The 26,146-nt window shown below is 37.8% G+C and overlaps 1 protein-coding gene across 1 annotated transcript in view; it reads right to left on the reverse strand.

Moving 5' to 3' along the window:
- The window catches only part of LOC126474300 (uncharacterized), a 175,845-nt gene that overhangs the window by 18,315 nt on the left and 131,384 nt on the right, over positions 1–26,146 (reverse strand). Inside the window, exon 24 of the mRNA XM_050101766.1 lies at positions 3,448–3,862. Coding sequence (XP_049957723.1) covers positions 3,448–3,862 — 415 coding nt within the window. The remainder of the gene's footprint in view (positions 1–3,447; positions 3,863–26,146) is intronic.

Consider the following 26,146-nt stretch of genomic DNA (forward strand, 5'->3'; position numbering starts at 1 on the left):
ACTTTGTTTTTCTTTAATTCGCACATGTCTATGATTAAAGTTATTTCATCTATGGAATTGGGGCTCTTGTGTGTCCACCAAGTCTATAGGAAAAACCATTATTTATACCTATGTTCTGGATGATATTTTATTCTTGTTCAATCTTTTTCTTGGTACAGTGACCAGTCTTTGTATCATGGTGTGACAACATGTAAGTTTGACAAGCTTAGTCATAGATAATATCGTCTGTTGTAGTGGGTTTATGAAAGAAATGTAACTTTGACATTTTGTTTGAAATTTTTAAATCCGAAAAGTTGATTGTTTTGTTTTTCTCTTTTTCCTTACAGCATTTAGTTTTGATGTAAGCTACTGAACTGAGATTGCATGACATTAATCTTATCTGTTGTGCCATCGAATAAGATTAGAATATCATCAAGATACCTATGATAATAAAGCAAACAATCTAAATTCCAGGTAGGAATATCAACAATGTAAGTCTAGTCCCTGCACACTCCACGAGACAGCATTCGTCTCTCCCCCATCCTTACACTATTATTGCTTCCACATTCCCTTCCCCACCCCTCCAGATTACTGCCTGCATCCCACGTGATGTTGCATTCCAGCCCAAGATGCTGTAAAATGTTAATGAAAATATCAGCTAATGTACCTGCAAGGCATGAACCCATTGCTATCCCATCCTCTTGGAGATAAATTTTGAAATTAGAAGTATTTGCATGCAGCGATCGATTGTTGTGTGTTCTACTATTTAACAGACTTCAGCCCGACTGATTTTCTCATGTTTGAAAACGTTAATTGATGATTTCAATAGAGTCTATTTCTGAAATATTCGAGATTTCGAGTGATAAGAATTTTCAATTACCTGGAATCCTTATATTTTTAATTTTGTCGAGGATATCCAAAGAACTTTTTATTTTGTCTTTGTTCTCATAATATTCCAGAGTATCTTTTCTTGGTGCACTCTTGGACAATGTGCTCCACAGTCTGCTCTGCTCCTTCACAGTCACATTCAGAGCTATTGACGACACCCCATCTGTGCAGGGTACCCCTCCTTCTGGCATCGCCTGTTCAGATCCTGTATAGGCAGCACAAAATCTTTTTGGGTAGTTCAGATGGTGATGTTGGTATAATGGGACCTTTGTAGGTGTTGCAATGGAAACCTTTTACTGATCCTTCCGTGTTCCCTCCAGCACAAAGAGTTGATGCTGCAACAGGGCATCATTTTCCCACTCGGATCTTTGAGACAACATGTAGGAGCGTGGAGCATTATGCAGTCTAGTACAGATTCTGAAGTACTCTTTGTTATATGGAAGCACAATTCTTCTTCCATTGTTTACATGTGGCCTTTATCATCACAGGTCTGTTGGAGCAATATCTGCACGGGCATCAAGCAAAGATTTCTGTACAGGTTTTAGTGGTCTGGTTACGATAAGCTATCATTCATTTATATTTACGATCCATCTGTTTGGTATGCCTGCTCCCTGCACCAGAGTACTCTGCAGCTGAGTACACCAAGGACTGTCTGTGTCATCTCTCCAGGCTGTTCCTGCCAATTCCCGTATTATATTATTTCTGGACTTTTGTTTTGTCCACTCAGCTGCAAGTGTTTTTCATGTGGTACAGAATGACCAAGAAAGTTGTCAGTGTATTTTGCATAATTGCTGTGGGTCATCTATTTGCACCAGATGATTTATACCTCATATTTATTTAGGTGTCCCAAGTCTGCTGTCAGACTCTGTTCTCCTCCTTGTAGATGCTTCACTCGACGGTAAGTGCTACATCATCATCTTGGCAGAAGTTCTGTGAGGTCACTATTGGGAAGTCTGAAGTACATAGGTTAACTAGAAGAGGAGACAATATTGAGTCTTGTGGCAGCCCGTTTTTGATGCAGTGTGGCTCACTAGTTCTTTGTGCAAGGTGATTTCAGTGTAATGATTTCTTATACCATCTAACCACATTGAGCCATAAGCAACACTCAAATCCATGAATACCGCTTCTCTGGAATACCAATTCAATACATGACGCCAAAGCTAGGTCCTGTTCACAGCAATTGTGAATAGCTGTAAGGTCAGCTTGTTCAGGAGAAATAAAAACAGTCTGCCTGTGATTTAAAAAGCAGGAGACTGTTGGAAAAAAACCTTCTGAGACGCCTATAAGCAGAAGAATAAGTCTGCCCCCATTGCCAGAAGGCATTGTCATTGTTGCTTTAATTGTGTCATATATCCAACCCTACTTGACAACATGACCAGAATTGATCCAATTTTCATCAAGTCACACCATATATATTCATCCAACAGATCTCCCTTAAAATTCAGCATCATCATGATACTGTACCCTACCTGTCCTCCTACAGCATATGACCACAGAAATGTCCACAGTGAAATTGTGAAATTGTAAGCTGCACAAAACTGAGAATAGCACTATGCGACTGCCTAAAAAACACAGATTCCTTAAGGTTCAGCAATAACTTGCCAAGTGTCCAATGTTCTTTTTGGGATAATAATCACAAATATGACGACGAATTCCATCCTCTGAAAATGAAACTATACTGATAATCTGCTTATCCAGACAACAGCTTTTTACCGGAGTTTCGAGTTTTGATGTTTCTTCTGCTTGAACATTCCCTTGTCAATTTTCACAACAATGTTTACATTTGGGTTCAAAGCAGTTCTATGGATTATCTTGTTAATGGAGAGCAGTAGCGACCATTAAGTTTTTCAGTCTCAAAGTAGGCTCATCTCTCTCGACTGACACCGCAGTCCACAGACTAAGAGAATGATGACAAACTTTTTCATTCTTAACTTTTGATGAACTTGCTTCTGACATTATGAGAAGTACTGTGATAGTGGTGGTGGTAGTGGTAAAGGACTGGCAATTGTGGGAGATTGCTGTGGCTACAGGCCTCGTGGAAGTGGCAGCATGCATACTATGCGACCTGTGTAGATTTTCAACTACTACTAGTTCCATCACAGTCATCAATACTAAAGTAATTTCAAGCTGACTACACATCCTTTAATTTATAATGATTTTCCCCTACCAACTTCTCAGTCACAATCATTTATAACTATAAGCAAATGTGTTATGAAATAATGTCTCTTAAATTATAGATTGCAGCGATCAATCGTCCTTTTTAAATTTTATTGTGCAGATCTAGATTTCGGTTAGAAGCTTGCCAGTCGCAATGCATTATTATTTCATCCACAGTTCACTGAATAACAGTCGCTGAGTGCAACAGCTTTCTGAATGGAAGGTAACCTAATAATGTCTTTGTTTCATAGTTTAAAACTAATTGGCATTTTATTTACATTTTGCATAATCTTAATACATCTAGTATGAGCACGACTCACTATACGCAGCAGTCCAAGAACCAAATTACAAGCAAACTTTTGTTAATACAGTTTTTATGGAAAATAAGGATACCAGTACACAAATGCAGCAAAATCCCCTCACCTCTGGCATTGGCTTCATTCACTGCTTGCCTGATTTCTTCGGCAAGATTCTGTGCAGAGGAAGCATCTCGTACTGTATCCCCAAACTCCCCTGAACTCTCTCTGGAACCGGATCCAGAACCAGAGCCAGACCCAGATCCGGACGCCTGCCTGTCGCCACCAGAAATGCGCCTCTCCCGCTCTGCCAGCACTCTCTTGAGCTGCTCGGCCAGAGATGGTGGTGGGCCCACCAGTCCCCTCACGGGTCCGGCAGCTGGGGGTGCAGTGTAGCGGGGTGGGCCGCCCAGCGGTGGAGGATGCGTGTGCCTCGCAGAGGGTGCCACCGGGTATGGCTGGCCACCCTGCGGGGATGTCACGGGGTAGTGCGGTCGGAACTTCGACATGTGGGGGGCGGTGCCGATGTGGGACTGCGCCAGCTGCAATCCGAACAGTGTAGAGTAATGACAACTTATATTCTGTAACACTGTGTAGTTTACTTATTTACTGTGCTTAACACTGTCTATTGGGTAAAGTATAATTTCAACATTTCAGTGTTAAGAAACAAGTTTGATGCACAACACACTATACAATTGTATCATCACCCATAATGTTTGGTTACTTAAGAACCAGTGTCCCTTCTAGATGCTAGTCGGCTGTTTCCTGAAGATGGCCTAGTAAGCCAGAAACTAGTTCAAAATTAACAAAAATCAGTAGAAAAAAACAGTGTACTTGTTATTCAACCTTATATACATTACTTGTTTGCATTGTTACAACACGCTGACCGTGTCAAAGTTGTTAAATATCACAGTGATTTAAATTTGGTAAAACTGGACATACTAGTCTTAGACTTAATTCATGCTGTTATTGAAAAAATATTGAATCAACCAGCTAAAGTAGACATAACAGCCTTCTTATGGTAAACATGCTGCTAGTGGAAAAACACCAAAATTTTAAAAAAGGGAGTCAACAGATTGATCTGCTATGTTGTACATGCTGTTAGCTTTTAATTATAAAGTAAGCAGTAGCAGAGGAGGAGTTGTCTAGAAAAACTATTTCAGTTAAAGTTTCTCTGGGCTACCTGTCAGAATTTTATTGTATTGTATTAATGTTAAAACATTTTTGGAGCTGCATATTGCTTCTTTTCTGTGCCACAGATGACTCTTTAGAGATGACTGATGAATGACTTTTCTTCCTTTATTCCAATGTTACAGTTGTCAGTAGAACTATTTTTATGAATGTGTGATGGATTACTAATGGCAAATTTCATTACTTATTGTGAAGATGTGGTTTGACAAAGTTATTAGTTACAAGATAGCTGTTGGTAAACACCATATTTTATTCTCATGGCCACTTCAATGAAGTAAATGCTTTCCTTTTAATTCATGATTCACTCTTGAGTATTGTATTATAATGCATTACTGATCTGTAGGAAAAGTATGTCACTACATATTTGTCGTCCATCTGTAAATACTAGTAATAATGCAAAGAACAGATTTCTGAAATGAGTCATTTAAAGAAATTTTATATTTCTTATTTTCATCAGTAAGAATATCCTAAAATATGAAACATTCCACTTTAGTCCATAACTTGTCCTCACACACTACCTTCATTGTTGGCACTATTTATGTGGTTGTAAAGAGCTTCAATACAATGTTTTACCTTTTCAAAATTGATGGAAAGTCAATTATAATTCTATAATTCTTCAAAACAAACATTACAGTCAGTTTCTTCTGTTGCTTTCTCTATAGCAAGTTTAATTATAGCATCTGTGCCATCCACAAAAGGTTCTTACTCTGCTTAATGAATGTAAAGTGTGTGGTCATTCATACAGGTAAGGAAGAGGAGTAAACCTAATGTTGAACCCTACGGAATTCCAGTTAGGATCTCTTCCCAGCCAGTAAACCTCTTACTACTTGCAGCATGGTGCATATCTTTTAGTTAAGTCTACGTATGTGTGCCTTAAAATTTAATATACAAGCTTTTTTGGAAAAAAAATAAAATAAATAAAAATTAAAAAATTAAAACTGAAGGAACTTACTGTAGCAACTAAAATAGCATCAGATGGCACTAAATTAAATGCAGACATGAAAAGGGCACATGGGGGCAAGGTAAGTAAGGGTAATACTACTTATATTGTTAGCAAACAGCAGTATAGCAACAACATACTGTAGTTCTTTTTGAAAAACAACATTACTGAAATTGCTTGGGATCCAACAGGAAAGGTACAAGCAAAGCTAATCTGCTAAACAAGTTATTGAATAGGACCTCTTTACTATTGACTGAAGAGCAAAAGTTATGATGTTCTGCATGAATGTGATGGCCACACAGCATACCAGCCAATTAAAAATTAACAACAAAGAGCACAATATTAGACTAAGCTCTATGAACAGCCATCTGTGTAAAATTATGAAAATGCTTGGTAAGGTATTAAAACAGTTTTATGTCTTTGGGATAGTTTTTCAATTAGTAATTATTCTGCATTGATTAATGAGATTGAAGATAGCCTTTTGCCAACATTTCCTGCCTTATATCATTGAACATTAAAAACCTATATGCAAATGTACTTGTTGACTTGGCCGTTGGGATGTTCAGAACCATCAAGCACAGGAGATTATATTGACAACAAAGTGTTGAATTTATTGAACTTTTCCAGCTTGTTCTTAAATATAACTGCTCCTTCACACCCCGTCGATAAAATCTTGTACTACAAGTGCTCTGCGGACAATACACTGCTTCTGATAAATGGGCGTGAAAGAAAGGTAAAAATTATAAATAAACTAATGATTTTATGATCAAATTGAATTCACTGTCAAACAATAAAAAATGAGTAACTGCAATTTCTTGATCTAAATATCATGAAGAAAGATGGCCTTCATAGTGAACAAGAAGCCAATAGCAACAGATATTTTGATACAATATAACTCTTGCCATCCAGATGGCCAAAATACTTTCCAACCTTAGCTGTTAATTAGGTAGAGCTTTTAAAGTCCTGATTAAAGGCCTATTATAAGACAGCTAATGGATGACATGAAAACTTAGTGGAAAAATTAATATGTAAGAAACAGTGCATGGACGTAAGTGGGAATGCCACTCAGAATGGTATCACATTGTGGATGAAACCCACATAAGATTTTGGCAGCACATGTAGATTGCACAGAAAAGAGTCTCTGCATTTTGCTGACACACACTGTTTGAATTCTAAACTATCTGCATTCCAAAAAAGCACTTTGTATGTTGCTGCTACATGTTCACCTGTTTCATCTGCAACTTCTATCTTTGTTGGCCCACTGCTCTTACTATAAATAATTTTCTCATGATGAATTTCAATGATAGTGATGTTTTTAAAGTCATGGAAGAAAAAATCAATGAGTCTTTTTTGGAGGGACAGGCTAATATATAATACGCATCTGTTCTGTATAAGGAGAGAGAGAATACGGCTGAAAGAAAAAGCACGCTCATCCACTTTCATGTGTTGTGTTGTTGGCATTTTCAGTCCTAAGACTAGCTTGATGCAGCCCAACATGTTACTCTATCCTGTGCAAACCTCTTCACCTCCAAATAACTACTGCAGCCTCCATCCATTTGAAACTGCAACAATACCTCCCAATACTAAATTCAAGATTCCCTGATGTCTCAGAGTGTGTTCTATCAATCAATCTCTTGTTTTAGTTAGATTGTGCCACAATTTTTTTCTCCCCAGTTCTACTCAGTAACTCATGTGATCTACCCATTGGATAGATCACATGAGGAGTTACTTCAGCGTTGTTCTGAAGCACCACACTTCAAAAGCTTCTCATTTCATTTCAAAAACTTCTGTTCTCTCTTTGTCTGGTATGATTATCATCCACATTTCACTTCTGTATAAGGCAACACTCCAGACAAATACCTTGAGAAAACACTTCCTAACACTTAAATCTGTATTTGATGTTAACAAATTTGTGTTTTTGTGAGATGCTTTTCTTACCATTGCCAGTCAACATTTTATACCCTCTCTATTTTTGCCATCATCAGTTTTTTATTGCCTACACATAAAAATTCACGAACATCTTTTAGTATCTCTTTTCCTAATCTAATTACCTCATCATTGCCCAATTTAATTGAACTACATTCTATTATGCTTATTTTGCTTTTGTTGATGTTCATCTTGTATCCCGCTACAAGACACAGTCCACTCCATTCCAACTGCTCTTCCAAGTCCTTTGCTGTGTCTGACAGAATTACAATATCTTTGGCAAACCTCAAAGTTTTAATTTCTTCTCCCTGAACTCTAATTCCTACTCCAAATTTTTCTTTACTGTTGATCATTGTACAGATTGTATAAATCATGGATAGGCTAAAACCATATCTCATTCCCTTCTCAAGGAACATTTGCCTTTCCTATACTTTGTCTCTTTTACCTGTTGTCCGGTTTCTGTATCATCAAAAGCTTTCATCAAGTCTACAAATGCTATGAACATAGATTTGTCTTTTCTTAACCCATCTTCATAGAGAAGTTGCAGTGCCAGCACTGTCTTGCATGCACCTACATTTTCAGAACCCAAACTGATCTTTTCCAAGGTCAGGTAGACCGTGACAACGATGGTGGTGTGAGCTGACACACTGTCACTGTGCAGTTCCGATGAAGTCTGCGGAACTCCTTTTGGACACAGGTGCCCTTGTGATTGCATCTCTGTGGCACTTCCCTTAAAATTGAATGTTGAAGGTCTGGCCAGAATGTAAGAACTCATGATGCACCATCCCCTTTTTGGGTGTGGGGGACATTGATTTCATCCCAGACTCACTGCTCACTCAGGTGATGTTTCTTCAGGTGCGGTGACATCATCATTTGCCATTCACACTATGCCTCTGTGATTCCAAATTGTATTGAAAGACCCATGGCTCATCCCCCATCGACCATGTTGTCCAGGAAATTGGAATCATCATCTCGGAGCTGCTCAAATTCTTCACACACTTCCATTTGGTGCTGCTTTTGTGTGTCGGTCAAAACTCTGGGCACAAGTTTTGCTCAAATCTTCTGCATGGCCAAGCCTTCCAATACAATCTCTAACAACCATTTTTGGCAAGTCCAATAATACTAACATTGAGCGAACATCCATTTGATAGTCTGAATTCAGTAACTGGCATACACGAGTCGCACCGTCATCTGTTCACAACATATACGGCGTCCTGCATGGGCTGTAAAGGATCTGGGAGATGTGTTATTTTCTACTGGATTTTTTGATACCAAATCTAATGAGGGAAGTTGTAAATGTTTTCTTCTATTTTTGTCAGAATATTAGTTTGTGAATTGTAATTTGCCTTATTTTATACTAATTTACTTATATTTTTGAGAGTGACAGCATATTGATTAATATTAGTAGAGGTGACAAAGAATATCAAAGAGACTGGTTACAAGTGGAAGCTTGTGTGTTGTGTAAAATGTCTTTGACGCTGGAGTTGTCTTTGACCATAGTCAGTCGGCAGTGAACTCTTGGTGTGTGTGTTGACGGTGGAACAATGTGCAGGTCGCCGTCATAATAATTTGCTAGTGAACAGGAAAAATGAATAATGTTACTACTTTTTTTATATAAACTTTAAGAAGAAACCACATTCGAAGAAATGGTACTTGAAGCACCAAAAATGAGGCAAACGCATTGAACCAGGTCATTTCTGCAGCCGACGAAACTGCATTGTAGAATCATACTTCCACTAGACGACTGAAGCCAAGACAAATATCGTCTTGTAAACATTTTACGGAAAAGGTACTGTCACGAAATATGCTAAATACAGTATATAAAAATAGTGAGCATATTTCAGGGCCTTGTCCATGAACTCCTCTAAACATCTTGTGCCACCCGTTTGACTGCAGTCTGGAAAGGAAATCATCCACCAAGGCTTCCATAAGTATTCCAAAAGCCTCCAATGGTGTCTTGTTAAGCTTCACACAGAACTTTAGCACACAGTGTTGCTTTAAAGTTTTCTACATCACAAGTTCAATGCAACTATTACATAGAGGTTCACAAAGAAACTATCTTAACCTTCCAAGAGCATGGACGCAATTGAGCAACCTACCACTGGAAAGCTAAGTCTATCCCCCCCCCCCCTCCCCCCTCTGGTCCAACAGCTCTGTGACAAAGTTGCATCACAAAAGAAAAGTGTGACACACAGCTTTCCAGACACACCCTTTATATTGGTCAGACTGCTAGATCCTTCAAGTTGAGGTACAAAGAGCACAGGGACAGGTCTCAGTTTAATAAATCAAAAAGTCAGTGACAGGCATGTGTAGCCATGACACCAGCCACTCTTTGTTGTAAACTGAATACAACACACAATTCTGCACATACAGAATAAGGATAGAAATTTGCAACTGCTGGAACTGTTTGAAACTATGATATATAGTGAAAAAAAAAAGAAAATACATTAAATTAGCACATTACAGGCGTCACACACACAACCTTTTTTTAAAAACTATGTAGAGATGTTTAATATCAGTCTTTGGTTAACTCGTTGAATATTGTTGACATTCTGTTTGTGATAAGATTCGAACTCCCAAGCATCTCCTTAGGGCTGTGCATTATCTTTGACCACTATTGTCTCTCTGATTTCTTGTTTATGTACACAAAGTGCTCAGCAGTACTACTTGGGTGTCTGTAATCTGGATATGTCTTTTCTGGAAGTATACAGACAGCCCATACAATTAGCTGATGCTGTGATGCTGCTGATACTCAGAAACACACACATCAATTCATTTTAGTTTTTTTATCAATTGGATGAATGACGATGTAACAAATTTGAAGACAACATGGTTTTAAATAAAGTAACCAAAAAATTTTAAAATTCTTTATCACCTTTATAGATTCTTGTGTAATGATTCTGATGACCAAGGTTTTTCTCCTCCAAAAAGTGTCAATATTAGTGCTTTTGCATTACGAAAAGTGGTTGAGGCTACATTTTAACATTGTATAAATTGCAGTCTAGATCTAGCAGCTCTTCTGCAAAGTGTACTTTTGTATACTAAATATACAGTTAGTAGCAATAAAAAGTTTTACTACCGAGTTTCTTACTTAAAAATTTAGAGAATTATGTCATTAACAAATCTGGATAATGCTTGTTAACACATTTCCTGTAGCCCTCGTTATAAAGAGATATAAATTCCAGAATGAGATTTTCACTCTGCAGCGGAGTGTGTGCTTATATGAAACTTCCTGGCAGATTAAAACTGTGTGCCCGACTGAGACTCGAACTCAGGACCTTTGCTTAAAGATTATAGCAGAAAGTAAGTGCTTAAAATATTAAATTGCTGCAGTCTGATTCGAGTAGTCAGTATTGCAACTTTTGTACAGCAGGTTCGCAGAAGAGCTTCTGTAAAGTTTGGAAGGTAGGAGACGAGGTACTGGCAGAAGTAAAGCTGTGAGTCATGCTTCAGTAGCTCAGTGCTAGAGCACTTGCCCGCGGAAGGCAAAGGTCCCGAGTTCAAGTCTCGGTCGGGCACACAGTTTTAATCTGCCAGGAAGCTTTAGATATAAATTAGATATTCTAGTATATAAAGAAAAATTCCCTCTGCTACTGAGTCATTTTATTTGTCACTAATGACTCAGAATTCTGTTTGAAATTCCGAGAAAAGTCACATCAACTTCTATTTACGATAACTTTTACTACCAATTTATTAATTTTAGAAAATAATAATTGCGCTATTTCTAGTAGTTTAAATTATTGTAGAATGTCTTTTCAATATTATATTCCTTTAATATTTGACTATTTTCTCTACTGAAATTAGAAGATGACAACTAACCTGCATCTTCCAAGTTACAATTCGCAGTAATTATTCTGTTTAATAGTTATTATGTGTTGTACACTGACCAGTTATGCCGCCTCTCATTTTGAAACATTTCACGCATTTGTAACTTTAACGAGAATTATTAGTTTCTAACATGATGTGCATTTTTCAGGTCTTTCGAATACATTCTTTCCTTTTCCTCCTCCTCCTTCTTCTTCTTCTACAAATAGCTACTTTCAAAAACTGATTTACATTTACTTAGAAATACAATGAATTCCACTGTGGCATCTAGTTTATTATAAACCTCATTCAAATTCCACAAACTTTATTGTTCTTGAAGTATTTTATTTTAGTTTTAGAAATATGCCTCACTGTTTTGCACTGAGATCTGTCGGAGTTTATACATTGCTGCACTATCCATTCTCAAAAACTGCCATCTTAAACTTCCTCATTGCGAGCACCATCTATGAAAACATCATCACAGTCCTACTATCCTGCTGTAGAAAAGTTGCAATACTGACTACTCGAATCAGACTGCAGCAGTTTAATATTTTAAGCACTTACTTTCTGCTATAATCTTTAAGCAAACCACGAAAAACAGTACTTGTTTCTTCTTCAAAGACAGGCAACACAATGATCGATTATTATCTTGTGTACATAACAAAGTTTATACAGTGGTGAATTTCAATTACCACTGATCATTTTATGAAGACAATCATACATAGGAGATAATCTACTACCTTTCATGTATGTGATCAGTTTAATGTAAACAGTGTCCATCTACACACAGCAACAGCTATAAAAAAAAGTAATAATAATAATAATAATAATAATAATAATAATAATAGGAACAATAATTAGCAATGGACTACCATATTGATTCAAGTCCTGAAATAATTATAGCACATACTAACTAGCAACACTTCAGCAGGTTTGAGGCTAGAAAGCATATAATGTAATCTGGAGGTAAAATGTTCTGAACACAACTTATTAGTCAGGAAACATATAGACATGCTCCAGCAAGGTATCTACTTAATGGATTGGAACAATATAAAATTCCACAAATTAATCTATTACATTATATTTCATTAATGTGCCTCTCTAAACACTACCTTAAAAAAAGAAACTTTGGGGTTACTGTGTTAACAGCCAGCTTTTTACAGACAGGTCAACACCAACTATTGCAGCTCCTCATACTGTAATACTCAATTATAATCTGCATACGGTGCAACTAGTGTCTTAGTTAGTTTTAAACTTGTCGTTGTTATTCCAAAACTAACTGCAAGTATGACAGGACAGGAAGCATACCTATAACTGTACCTAAACTTCGATCAGTCTCCAGAAATATAATAAAATAGTTACTTTAAAACTGAACTAAATCTCTTAATTTTATTATTTTGTATTTGGTGAATTTCAGATTTATGGGTGAACTTTATTCTTAAATTTGTGCGATTTCCTTGCTAAAAGTAAGAGTGTTTTTAAAGCTGACAAAATTTTCTAGTTTCCATGCCAAGGTAAATACAAGGTATTGATGAAAGCAGTGATTTACAAACATCACAATGATGAAGGTACAAACCTTTTTAATGCCCTGTTATGCAAGGAAAAATGGATAGATATTTATGAATCAATAATGTACATAACAGCAATAATATTAGAATTAATTACTGCATTACTTCAGGAACAAGCGTAAGTACTTCACGCACAAGCATTTTTTACAAGAATTCTGCCATTTGACTGTAAATTACTATTCATTTAGTTCACACAATTATTATTTTGACTTTATAACCGTTCTCAAGTAAAAATTAATAAAACCTACAGATTATACAGTGCACGGCATAACACGAGGAACAAAACATTGTTATATATGTGAGAACATTACTTTCACACGTCATTGTCAAAACATATCTCATCCCATAAACCTGTTGTCATATTATTACTAATTTCTTAAATCATTTAATAATTTTCTAACAATTTTAGCAGGTTGCACATTGTACTACCTGTAAAATGAACATACTGGTATGTCGTTTTAAGAATTCTATATATAACAAAGTACTTATGCTTCAGATCACTATCCCAAGACCATGAATTAGAAGGCTCGAATAACAAATGGGAATAATTCCATTGAGGTATTTTAGCTCTCCTTGTCAAATACGAAAAATTTAAAACTACTAGCTAGATTAGTCAAGTTTTGACAGAATATCCATGACCTCTATATACTGTACATGTTATCTGGGCTGCACATTGTCAAAGAAAGATATAACAGTGTTGAGCAAAGTTTCAAATTAGACCTCGCAAATCTTAGGAAACAAATCCACAATGAAGCAATAGCAGTCAGAAAACTTTAAAAGCCATGCCTCTTGGAACCTCATTACCAATACCGTGAAACAGGTTCGAATGCAGAGGAGAAACCAATAAATACTACACATGAAGACCAACTGATACAGGATGAAAAACTATAAAATTCTTAACAAACATTTCTTCTTTCCAACTGCACCTCAATTCCAGACATTGATATACTCCACATTCCAATACACTGTTGCACAACACATACGGGCTTTGAATTTGGCGTAGTAAATGAACGACAGATAAGCAACATAATTCTGTAGCTAAAACACAAACACTTGAGGGGTTGGGATGATCTTTTCAGCACAATAATGAAAAAATATAGAAATGATGTGGTTAAATCAATTACATATTTCATCAACTGTAACCCTGAAGAGGACATGTTTCCTAATACACTGAAAAGAAGCATTGTCAGATCAGTACATAGAAAAGGATCAAAGGAGGAAGCATCAAACTACTGACCAATATTGAATCAGTAATCCTGGCAAAGCATACCATGATTGTTTTTATCGACAATCTCCTTGCAGAAACCCAACACGGATTTCAAAAAGATCACAATACCACAACAGCTTTTGAAGAATTTTTGCACCTAGTCCGTAGCTATCTAGATGAAGTGAAGCTTACTGTAGGTACATTTTTAGACCTAATAAGAGCTTCCGAACCTGATCAACCACACACTTCCCTTGCAAAAACCGAAGACATGGAGTATGATGTACAAGTCTGTTGAACCCGTATCTACTTATCTATAAAACCACAATCAATGCACAAATATAAATTATCAAAATAGGGTGAGATACATCAACATTCAGACTATAATAATAATTTTGTGTGGTTCAATGACCCAGTGCAGATCTTTCACTTGGATGTCGCATCGGAGACTTTGGTGTCCCTAACCTACCCCAGTTATGCAACTGGGAAAAGGTGGCCTACAGTTTAATAGGGAAGCCAAACCAAGTGTCATTTCTGCTGACTCCTCATATCGTTGAGAGGTGAGGGCTACATTAAAGCAAAGCCTGAAAAATCCATGATCTGACAGATTCGATATCATGACCTTTCAGTTTCCAGGCACATACTTTACAGCTAAATCAAAAGGCAGTCTATGACAAATACAAGAGTCATTGCAAAAACCGTGGTAACTATTTTTTGTCTCCAAAATGGTAACAAATTACAAAATTCTGAATATGCAAATGGAAGGCTAGTTCATATGTAAACATTATGGGTGGGGACATGGATTAACACACAAACTGCCATGAAGATATAACATGAGAAAAAAGACAAAAAGAAGTTTGTCATTGCAAACATGTTTTACCATAAATTGCCACAGTATGCAATAGTATATTACAAACAGGAGTCTCCCCAAGAATCCACAGTAACGTGACATGATGCTAGATGACAGTCCTTTCCAGGAGAATGGAGCATGATGAGAGACCATAGCGTGAGTCAAGCAGCCATTCAGGACACATGTTACCTGACTTGAACACTGGTCTTACATAAGGTTCACCATGGAAGGATGATGGTGGTGGTGGTGGTGGTGGTGGTGGTGGTGGTAGTGGTTTGTGGGGCACTCAACATCGTAGTCATCAGCACCTGTACAAGTTCCAATCTTTCCATTTCCAGTCTCACCACTACCCGAATGATGATGAGGACAACACAAAAACCCAGTCCCCGAGTGGAGAAAAGCACCCAACCGGCCGCCATGGAAGGAATGCACAATAATACCATGAGGAGGTTGTAGAAGTGGTAGGAAACACTGCTCTATTGTACTGAATGGCTGCTCAGCAGATGCATTCAGCAAGGCACAACTGCACGACCAACATGCACTGATCCAGGCGGCCAGTCAGTGTGCATACCGACAGACCTGCTACGCAGACTGCCCAATGCTTGGAGAATGATAGACGAGGGATGCTGCAGAAATTACAATGTCATACTACTATTTAGAAGACATCAATCTACAGGATCTTACACAATGAGCTACACATGCATAAAGCTGCTGCAGAGTGTGTGTGTGTCTCGAGCAGTAAGTGAAGTGGGAAATTTCTTGTGCGTGTCTAGTGCATTACAAGGAGGAGAGAGAGAGAGAATATGCTTGGGAGAATCATCACCATAGATGAATTTTGGGCCAGGGCCTATGAGCCATAACTGAAATGTCAGTATGTGGAATGGTGTCAGCCAGGTTCACATTCAGGCAGAAATTTTGTCACAATCCCCCTCCTGTCAAGTTAATAGTCATCAAAGCCTGTGACATTAGTTGATTTGTACCATTTCGTCCAACATGGACAAACTATTAACGTACTGTACAACTATGCTAGTTTCCTGAAAACACCTACAACAGGCTATTCAGGAGAAACATCCTGAAAGTCTACAAGATGTGAAAGCCCACATGGCAGCGTGTGTGTGTGTGTGTGTGTGTGTGTGTGTGTGTGTGTGTGTGTGTGTGTGTGTGTGGGCGCGCGCGCGCGCGCATGTGTCGACTCCAAAAGTTTGCACATTTCCTCAACTTTGGTGTGTGTTTTCTCCTGTCACTGCGACTGGTTTGATGCATTTCTCCATGCTACTCCGTCCTATGCAAACTAATCCATCTCCAAAAACTACTACAACCTACATCTTTCTGAATCTGCTTAGTGTATTCATCTCTTGGTCTCCTTTCACAACTTTTATCTCCCACACTTCCCTCCAATACTAAACTGGTGATCCCTTGATGTCTCAGAATGTGTTATTTCAACCAACCCCCCTTTTGGTCAAGATGTGCCGCAAATTTCTTGTCTCTCCAATTCTATTCAGTACCTTTTCATTAGTTAAGTGAACTGCCCATCTGATCTTCACCATTATTCGGTGGCACCACATTTCAAAAGATTCTGTTCTCTTTCTGTGTGGTCTATCATCCACGTATCACTTCTGTACAAGGCTACACTCCAGACAAATACCTTCAGGAAATACTTCCTTACACCTGAACCTGAATTTGAAGTTAAGAAATTTCTCTTTTCAACAATGCTTTTCTTTCCATTGGCAATCTACAATCTATACTTCAGCCACTGTCGGTTACTTTGCTTCCCAAATAGCAAAACTTATCTACTAATGTAAATATCTCGTTTCCTAATTCGATTCCCTGAGTATCACCTGATTTACTTTAACTACATTCCCTCATCCCCGTTTGGCTTTGTAACTGCTGTCTGGTTTGTGCACAAGTTGTAAATAGCCCTTCACTCCCTGTATTTTACTCCTGCTACCATCAGAATTTAAAACAAAATATTACAGTCAGCATTTTCGAAAGCCTTCGCCAATGTTACAAATGTAGGTTGGCCTTTCTTTAACCTATCTTCTAAGGTAAGTGGTAGGGTCAGTATTTCCTCGCGTTTCTACATTTCTCTGGAATGCAAACTGATCTTCCCCTTCCTTACAACCTCGCATCTGCTATATACCTCCTCTACATCACCTTTACCTCCTTCAGTCCTCCTCCCCTCCAACTCCCATACATAATGTTATACCATCTTTTGTTTACTACCTCCCATTTGCCTTCTTCCCCTACAACCCCCCCCCCCCCCCCCCCGCCCATCTTCCATCTACTATACAGTTGAGTTTTATGTAGCATATTACAGGTGATGTCTTTTTTGGAAATATATAGTAAGAATTGTTGAGTGTGCTCTGGTTCAGGATTTTGTGGGTGCCTGCGATTTCACAAGGGAGTGCACATTGCCACGTGTATGCTCTTGCTTATGCAAGTCACCATGGTTTAGAAGATTGTGATTTTATAACATCACATATATCTGCAGTTATACTGGTACCACATTTTGTTGGGCATGTAAAAATGGTTATATTTACTCTTTGAGAATTGAGTACTGCATTATACTTCTGTAAGAGGCTTTATGAGCATGTATTATACTGATATGTTAACCACTTAGCCAAATAAAGAATCACGTTCCCATTTCCTGATAACGCCTTTGGCAGTCCAAAGACCACATGGCTCACACAACGGTGTCCCTTTGTAATGATCTCTGCCGTTGTTTTGACAAATGAAGAATGCAGGTCACAATAATTTATTGGCTATCAAATACAAACTACAGTTTGTTCAAGTTTATTTGCTGTGCATTATACCAGAAAAATTATATATCTTTGATATGTAATCATATTCTGCAATACAACTGGTTTATGAGATCATATACATGTTACTTTGACAATGTTATTTAGACATGTTGGACATTGTGACCTAAGTAATGTTCTCAAATATGTAATAACATTTTGTAGCCAACATTACTCCCTGCACTTAATGATTTGTATGTTTTATTAATTTTCACTTGAGGATGTCTGTTCTTGTTGTGGTCTTCAGTCCAGAGATTTGTTTCATGCAGCCCTCCATGCTACTCTATCCTGTGCAAGCCTCTTCATATCCAAATAACTACTGCAACCAATGTCTTTCTGAATCAGCTTACTGTATTCATCTCTCTATGTCCCTCTACAATTTTAGTCGTCCCCCCCCCCTTCCCCCCCCCCCTCCCACACACACACACACACACACACACAAAAAAACATTTGTGAACTTTTGATGCCTCAGAAAGTGTCCTATGTGTCTCCTCAATTCTATTCAGTACTCCCCTCATTAGTCATGCCAACCCCTAGCTTATCTTCACCATCCTTCTATAGCATCACATTTCAAAAGGGGGCTCTATTCTCTCCTTGTCTAAACCATTTGTCATCCATGCTTCATTTTCATACATGGCTTCGCTGAAAACAAACACATTCAGAAAATATTTCCTAACACTTAAATCTATATTCAATGTTAACAAATTTCTCTACTTCAGAAATGCTTTTCTTGCCATTCCTAGTCTACATTTTATATTTTCTCTACTTCAGCCATCATCAGTTATTTTTCTGCCCACATAGCAAAATTTATCTACTACTTTAAGTGTCCCATTTCCCTATCTAATTCTATCAGCATCACCCAATTTAATTCAACAACATTTCATTATCCTTAATTTGCTTTTTTAAATTTTCATGTTATATCCTCCTTTCAAGACACTGTCCATTCCATTCAACTGCTCTTCAAAGTCTTTTGGTGTCTAACAGAATTACATGACGTTGGCAAACTTCAAAAAAGTTTTTATTTCTTCCCACTCCAAGTTTTTCTGTGGTTTCCTGTACTGCCTGCTCAATGTACTGATTGAATAATATTGGGGACAGGCTACAGCCCTGTCTCACTCCCTTCTCAACCACCACCTCCCTTTCATACCCCTCAAAGCATTATAATTGCCGTCTTGTTTCTCCACAAGTTCTAAAAAGCTTTTTGTTCCCTGCATTTTACCCCTGCTATCTTCAGAATTTCACAGAGAGTGTCCCTGTCAATATCGTCATAAGCTCTTTCTAAATCTACAAGTGCTATAAATATAGGTTTTGCCTTCCCTTAACTTCTCTTGTAAGTAGTAGAGTTAGTATTGCCTCGCATGTTCCTACATTGCTCTAGAATCCAAACAGATCTCCCCAGAGGTGGGCTGTACCAGTTTTTCCATTCTTCTGTAAAGAAGTTGTGATAGTACTTTGAACCATGGCAGTTCACTAATATTCACATATGCCAGCATATGCTTTCTTTGAAACTAATTACTATGTCCTTCTTTAAGTCTGAGGCTATTTCACCTGTCTCATACATATTGCTCATCAGATGGAAGAGTTTGGTCATGGCTGGCTCTCCCAAGGCTCTCAGTAGTTCTAACGCAATGTTGTCTACTCCCGAGGCATTGTTTCTACTTAGGACTTTCAGTGATCCATCAAATTCTTCATGCAGTATCATATCTCCCATCTCATCTTCATCTACAGCCTCTTCCACTTCCATAATATTGCCCTCAAGTTCATCTCCCCTATATAGACCCTCTATATACTCTTGACATTTCAGCTTTCCCTTCATTGTTTGGTACTGGTTTTCCACTTGAGCTCTTGATATTCATACAGCTGCTTCTCTTTTCTACAAAGGCCTCTTTAATTTCCATGTAGGCATCATCTATCTCTGCCCTAGTGAGATATGCTTCTATACCCTTACATTTGTCCTCCAGCCATTCCTGTTTAGCCATTTTACACTTCCTGTCAATCTCATTTTTCACACGTTTGCATTACCTTTCGTTTACTTCATTTGAAGCACTTTTATACTTTCTCCTCTCATCAACTGTGATATCCAAGGATTTCTAACAGGCATTTTCTTTTTCCTACTTGATCTCTGCTTCCTTCACTATTTGATCTCTCAAAGCTAAGCATTCGTTTTGTACTGTATTTCTTTTTCCTGTTTCAGTTAATCATTGCCGAATTCTCCCTCTAAAACTCTCAACAACCTCTAGGTCTTTCAACTTATCCATGCTCTCTATCTCCTTAATTTCCTACTTTTGTTTTAATTTCTTTAGTTTTAATCCACAGTTCATACCCAATAAATTGTGGTCAGAATCCATATTTGCCCCTGGAAATGTTTCAAAGTTTAAATTCTCTGTCTTACCATTACATAATCAATCCAGAACCTTCCCACATCTCCAGGCCTCTTCCATGTCTAAACCTATGATTGTTACACCAAGTGTTAATGATGATTAAATTGTGTTCTGTGCAAAATTCTTCTATTTTTTGTTCTCTTCCTTTGCCTTCCCTTATGACAGACTTTCAATTTCCATTAACTATCTGAATAATTTATTTTATCTCATCATACATTTCTCCAATTTCTTCATTTGCAGAACTAGTTGGCATTAAATTTGTACTATTGTGGTGGGTGTTGGCTTAGTGTCTATCTTGGCTATGGTAATGTATTAACTATGCTGTTCATAGTAGCTTGCATGCATTTCTTATTCATCATTAAACCTACTCTATAAAGCCAAAATCATGATTGTGGACATAAATGAATAGTAATTTACAGTCAAATCGCAGAAATTTTTTTCAAAAAGTTCTATATGACTTATGTCCCTATGAAGGAAAAAAAAAATCAAGAATTTATGAATTGAAGGAAATGTTCTGCATAAAATGTGTTCCTGTGAATCACATATCCGCTAAAAGCCATGTACTAAACAAGACAGAGAGAGAAAGAAAGAAAGAAAGAAAGAAAGAAAGAAGATACACATGGAAAACTTATGACACTGACAATATGACTGACACTACAATGTTAAATGCAAATGAAGGCTTGAGGAAAGAAGAAAACAGAAAGACATGTACAAATACTGCACAAACACACAACAATAATAAGTAATTTTACAACAGTGGCTCACCTGTTTTTCAGTTTCTTCAGTGCAGAGCAAAATATAAGCTAAAATGAATTTCAAAATGAAACTGCCTACAAAAAAAATATAGAACAGAATCCTGCACTATGTTAGTATACACAATTATTGTCAATTGACAAATTATGTTCAAAGAAATAACAAAACTGAAAATTTAATACCATGGATGAAATGACGGCATGCTTTATATAACTTTTTTTTAACTGTAGTTGAAACATAATGCCAATAAAGCACTTTTCCCCTTATAATAGAATCTTTTCACTGATCAAAAATACTAGCCATGCACTTCAATCCAAACCCTATACTCTGATTGGATAGTGGTATGACATCCAAGTATGGTTACTCTTCTTTCTATATTTTATTGTGTCTCATGTGTGTACTTATATATTAAACGGATGTATTATGACTACTTTAGCAACATTTATTTTGATAAGGTAATCCCGTATGCTACAAGGCAGCACTTCTGATGACGTATAAAATCAAAATGTTAATATAAAATGATAATAAAAGCTCAATCAGCACTAATGTGCAAGGTCAGTTGTAGAACCAGTATAATAGTACAATACATTCCCTTTATGAGAACATCATAATGAACCACATCTGGTACAATTTGCTCATAATTTCAGCAGAGGACATCACGTCTGACACACAGTTAATTAAAACAATTTTTTTCAATAAAACAAAATAATTATTTCAATTTTACCAGCACAGTTGTGCAAGAAAGCCAACAGTAAAACACAATGCAGTAGACCAGGTTTCATAAAACAAACCTACTGTTACGTGTCATCTTCATGTTTCTAATGACGACTTAAGAAAAACTGTTCACTAATAAAATGACATGGGGTCATTAAGAATTCAATAAACAGAGAAAGATGAAAGAAAGAGTAGCTGAATGAGGACTCTTCTTTATTGTTTTTTCCTGCTCATAAATAAATCACTGGAGAAAAAAAATCAAAGAACCACCTATGACTGCTCAAAATCTGCTTATTTATTCTAAGTTCTGTATCTAGCTGATCACTCAAATATTGTTCAGTTTCTTCTAAAATGTCCACCGCTATAACTTCATTATCAAAATGCAAAATGGAAATGACACCTTTAATGTTTTTAAAGCCGATGTTGGTTCTCCTTTAAATGACGTCCCAGTGCACTTCTGCTACTTGCGTACCCTTGTTCGCGAAATCTGATTTGAAACTCCGTTCCAGTTTGCCCAAAGTACTATTTCTTACATGGAGTGCAAAAATCTTAGAGATACCTGCACTACAGAATAAGATCAATGGTTGAAAACAGAAAACAATTTGAAGATGCTTATGTTGTTGTAGTTATACACAGATAAAAACACTTGCTCAGGATAGACCAACATGGAAGGCTGTATCAAATCAGTTTTTGGATTGACAAAACAACTACACATATGATGCAGGGTGATTTACAGGTGGGGATACACCATTCTAAAACACAAACAGGTGGTTACACTGAAACTAAGTCAAGTAGTATGAAAGGAGAGCTACAAAATCTGAAGAGAGAGACGCAAAGGTTTAACGCAATGTACCTAAAAGGGGGAGAGCGGGGGAGGGGGGAGGGGGGGGGTCAGTGAAATGAAATGGAAAGGAAAGAATATATGATTTCTGGTCAGACAACTACAGGGTAATATCAACTCCATAGAGTCGGCTTTATCATGAATGGTAAGTTAGAGCAGAAAGTCAGTTACTGGGAGGAATGTAGTGTTAGGGACATTTTCATCAAATTCACATCAAACGAAACACCAACAATTATAGTTGGCATCACAAGCAGAAGATAGAGAGATAGAGAAATAAATTATTGAAAGCGTAATTTGGTATGCAAAGGTAGATTGGAATCTAATAATCACAGAGGACTAGAATGTATTTTAGTGGAAGGAACATAAGATACAGAGTTATGGAAGAATATGAGCTTACTACGAGGAACGAGAGATGAGAAAGACTAACTCAGTACTGCAAAAAATTTCAGTTTGCAACAGTGAAAACATTGTTCAAAAATCACAAGAGGAGGAGGTATACTTGGAGTAGGTCCAAAGACACAGCGAGATTCCAATAAGATTATGTCACATAGGGCAGATTTTGAAATCAGATACTGGATTTTATGAAGTACTCAGGAGCAGATATAATCTTGGATGACAATTTAGCAGTGATGAACAGTAGATTAAAGTTTATGAAAATCATTCCGAAGATATGGGTGGAAATGGAATACTGAAATAAAGATGAACAACCACTATCCAAACAGGTCTCAATGGCCCAATGGTACTGACCGACCACCATGTCATCCTCAGTCCTTAGGCATCACCAGATATGGATACAGAAGGGCACATGGTCAGCACACACCACTCTCCCAGCCATTTTCAGTTTCCGTGACCAGTGACGCTACTTCTCAATCGGGTAATCGGGTAGTTATTGAAAGTGAGCGTACCCCGCTCACCAACAGCACTCGGCACACCCAGACGGTGACCCATCCAAGTGCTAGCTGAGCCCAACAGCACGGCACTCTGATGGGAACCAGTGTTACTACTGGAGCAAGGCCATTTGCTAAACACTGAAATACTGATGAACAACTAGATATGTTTGAAGTTCTCAAAGGCAGTTGATAATATGATGATTAATAGTATAGTAGGAAATTTTGGTGAAGAGGAATGGACATTTCTAAATAGGGCAGTCAAATAAGTTGGACTTACAAACGTAGATGCAAAGAGGTTAACGCTGACGGAACCTCAAGTAACAGAAGAAATACTTCAACTGTTTGACGACAGAGGATAGTCCAGAAATGATCAGGAGAAGACACGAATACAGCAACATAATTCACTTAAGAATAAAATAAATAGGAAGTGCATGAAAGCCAAGGTGAAATGGCTGTAGGAAAAATGTGAAGACATCGAAAAAGAAATGGTCATCAAATGGACTGGCTTACCACATAGAAAAATCAACACAAACTCATGTGAAATTAAAAGCAGATGTAACCTGATGGCCTCTATGAGAGGAAAGACTTGGCTGATGACATGATAAAGGGATAAATAAAAGTCAATATGGAAGACATAGGAGATCCAGTATTAGAACCACAGTTTAACAGAGCCTTGGGAAGTTTTGTGATGAAATAAGACAGAGGCATAGATAACAGTCCATCAGAATTACTAGAATTATTGGGGAAAGTGACAGTGAAATGGCTAAAATATTTGAGACAGGAGACATACCATGGTATTTTTGGAAAAAATCATCCACACTATCAGAATGCATGTGACAGCATGTGTACCTAATGTGTTTCAAAATGCCACACACAAAAACAGGATTTTCCAGTGCTTGCTCATACATCGGGTTCTACTAGTGATAAAAAGGTAGGGTGAAGTGTTTGATAGTCCTCGGGCTATGGACCATTTGTATACCCAGCAGGAGGACTGCCTTAGCCCCACAGCACAGGGTCAAGGTATGAATATTACACACTTCCTCCTGCTTAGGCAAATGGAGCAGTTCAGTTGTTCATTTTGCATCTGATGTGGTCTATAGTGGGCTTAGTGAGACTTACGGAGGCACCATCAGTTCCTAGACAGTTCCTTGGCAATGCCCAACAAAAAGGGTTTTTTAGCAATTTTCACTTCCAAGACAGTTATGCACAGCAAACAGCTGTAATTTTTACATTGTATTCCTGAGGTCATGATCTCAAACAGCCTTGAAATTTTTCTTAATCCCTTTATCCATTTCCTAGATACACAAGTTCAAAGTTTACCCAACTTGTGCCCATTAAAAGTAGTTTACAAAGAACACAGCATGGATAAATATGCTGTAGAGTGTGTCCTTTATCATCTGGGAACCTCAAGTTGTATTACTGGAGGGCATGCAAAATTGTTTTACACGTAAAATCTGATATGAGGTGTAAAATTAGTTTTGTGTTATTCCAGTTTCACATACGTAAACTACCTAAATTTTACTGAGCAATACATTTCTTTTTATATGAGTTACATGCCCTGCTGCTGCAGGTAAAAGAAGGGAACCAGCAGAAAAATGCTCCTATCGCAGCACAAAAAATGAAAGTTTCCTTTTCTTTACAAGATTCTGATTGAAAAGTGGGGTACCAGCTGCCTCATTCTACCTCCCTCAGCACCTCCAAAAAATTTTACAAGATATTTGGCATGCAAACATACTGGTGCTTTTTTATGCTGAGAGAGAGGTAGGCATTGGCAGTGGGAAAGAGACAGAAAAGTAATACATACTGGAAGATAGTGTGTTGTTGTTGTTGTACGGTTCCCGAATTCGATTCCCAGTGGGGTCAGGGATTTTCTCTGCCTCGTGATGACTGGGTGTTGTGTGCTGTCCTTAGGTTAGTTAGGTTTAAGTAGTTCTAAGTTCTAGGGGACTGATGACCATAGATGTTAAGTCCCATAGTGCTCACAGCCATTTGAACCATTTGTTGTTGTACACAAAGAGTGAAGGAGACATGGTGAGAGATACAAGAGTACACGACAATGACAACGAGAGAGAGAGAGAGAGAGAGAGAGAGAGAGAGAGAGATAATAACAATGAGTTGGGATGAATGAGTGAGTGAGTGAGTGATAAAGGGCAACTGGGAGTGGATGAGTAAGAGTGACTTACAGCGATGGGACTAGTGGGTGTGAGTGTGTTACAGCTAGGGTAACTTGTGGGAGTTTGCATTAAGATGCATTAAAAAAAAAAAAAAGGGTGAATGTGTTTGCATGCAAAAATTTTCAGGAGAATTTTTAAAGGTGCTGAGGGAGGTAGAATGAGGCAGCTGGTACCGCCACCCCCTTTTCAGCCCGAGTCTTTTAAATAAAGAGAAACATATATGCATTTTTTTGTGCTCCGACAGGTGCATTTTTCCACTGGTCTTCAATGTATTTGCCCTGGCTAGGCATGAGAACTATCACACACTCAGATCAACAGCTCACGCATTCAAGTTGCTGACAAGAATAATATACGAGGGCAGTTCAATAAGTAATGCAACACATTTTTTTTCTGAAACAGGGGTTGTTTTATTCAGCATTGAAATACACCAGGTTATTCCCCAATCTTTTAGCTACACAACACTATTTTTCAACGTAATCTCCATTCAGTGCTACGGCCTTACGCCACCTTGAAATGAGGGCCTGTATGCCTGCACGGTACAATTCCACTGGTCGATGTCGGAGCCAACGTCGTACTGCATCAATAACTTCTTCATCATCCGCGTAGTGCCTCCCACGGATTGCGTCCTTCATTGGGCCAAACATATGGAAATCCGATGGTGCGAGATCGGGGCTGTAGGGTGCATGAGGAAGAACAGTCCACTAAAGTTTTGTGAGCTCCTTTCGGGTGCGAAGACTTGTGTGAGGTCTTGCATTGTCATGAAGAAGGAGAAGTTCGTTCAGATTTTTGTGC

The sequence above is a fragment of the Schistocerca serialis genome, chromosome 4 (assembly GCF_023864345.2).
Source record: "Schistocerca serialis cubense isolate TAMUIC-IGC-003099 chromosome 4, iqSchSeri2.2, whole genome shotgun sequence".
NCBI lineage: Eukaryota > Metazoa > Arthropoda > Insecta > Orthoptera > Acrididae > Schistocerca > Schistocerca serialis.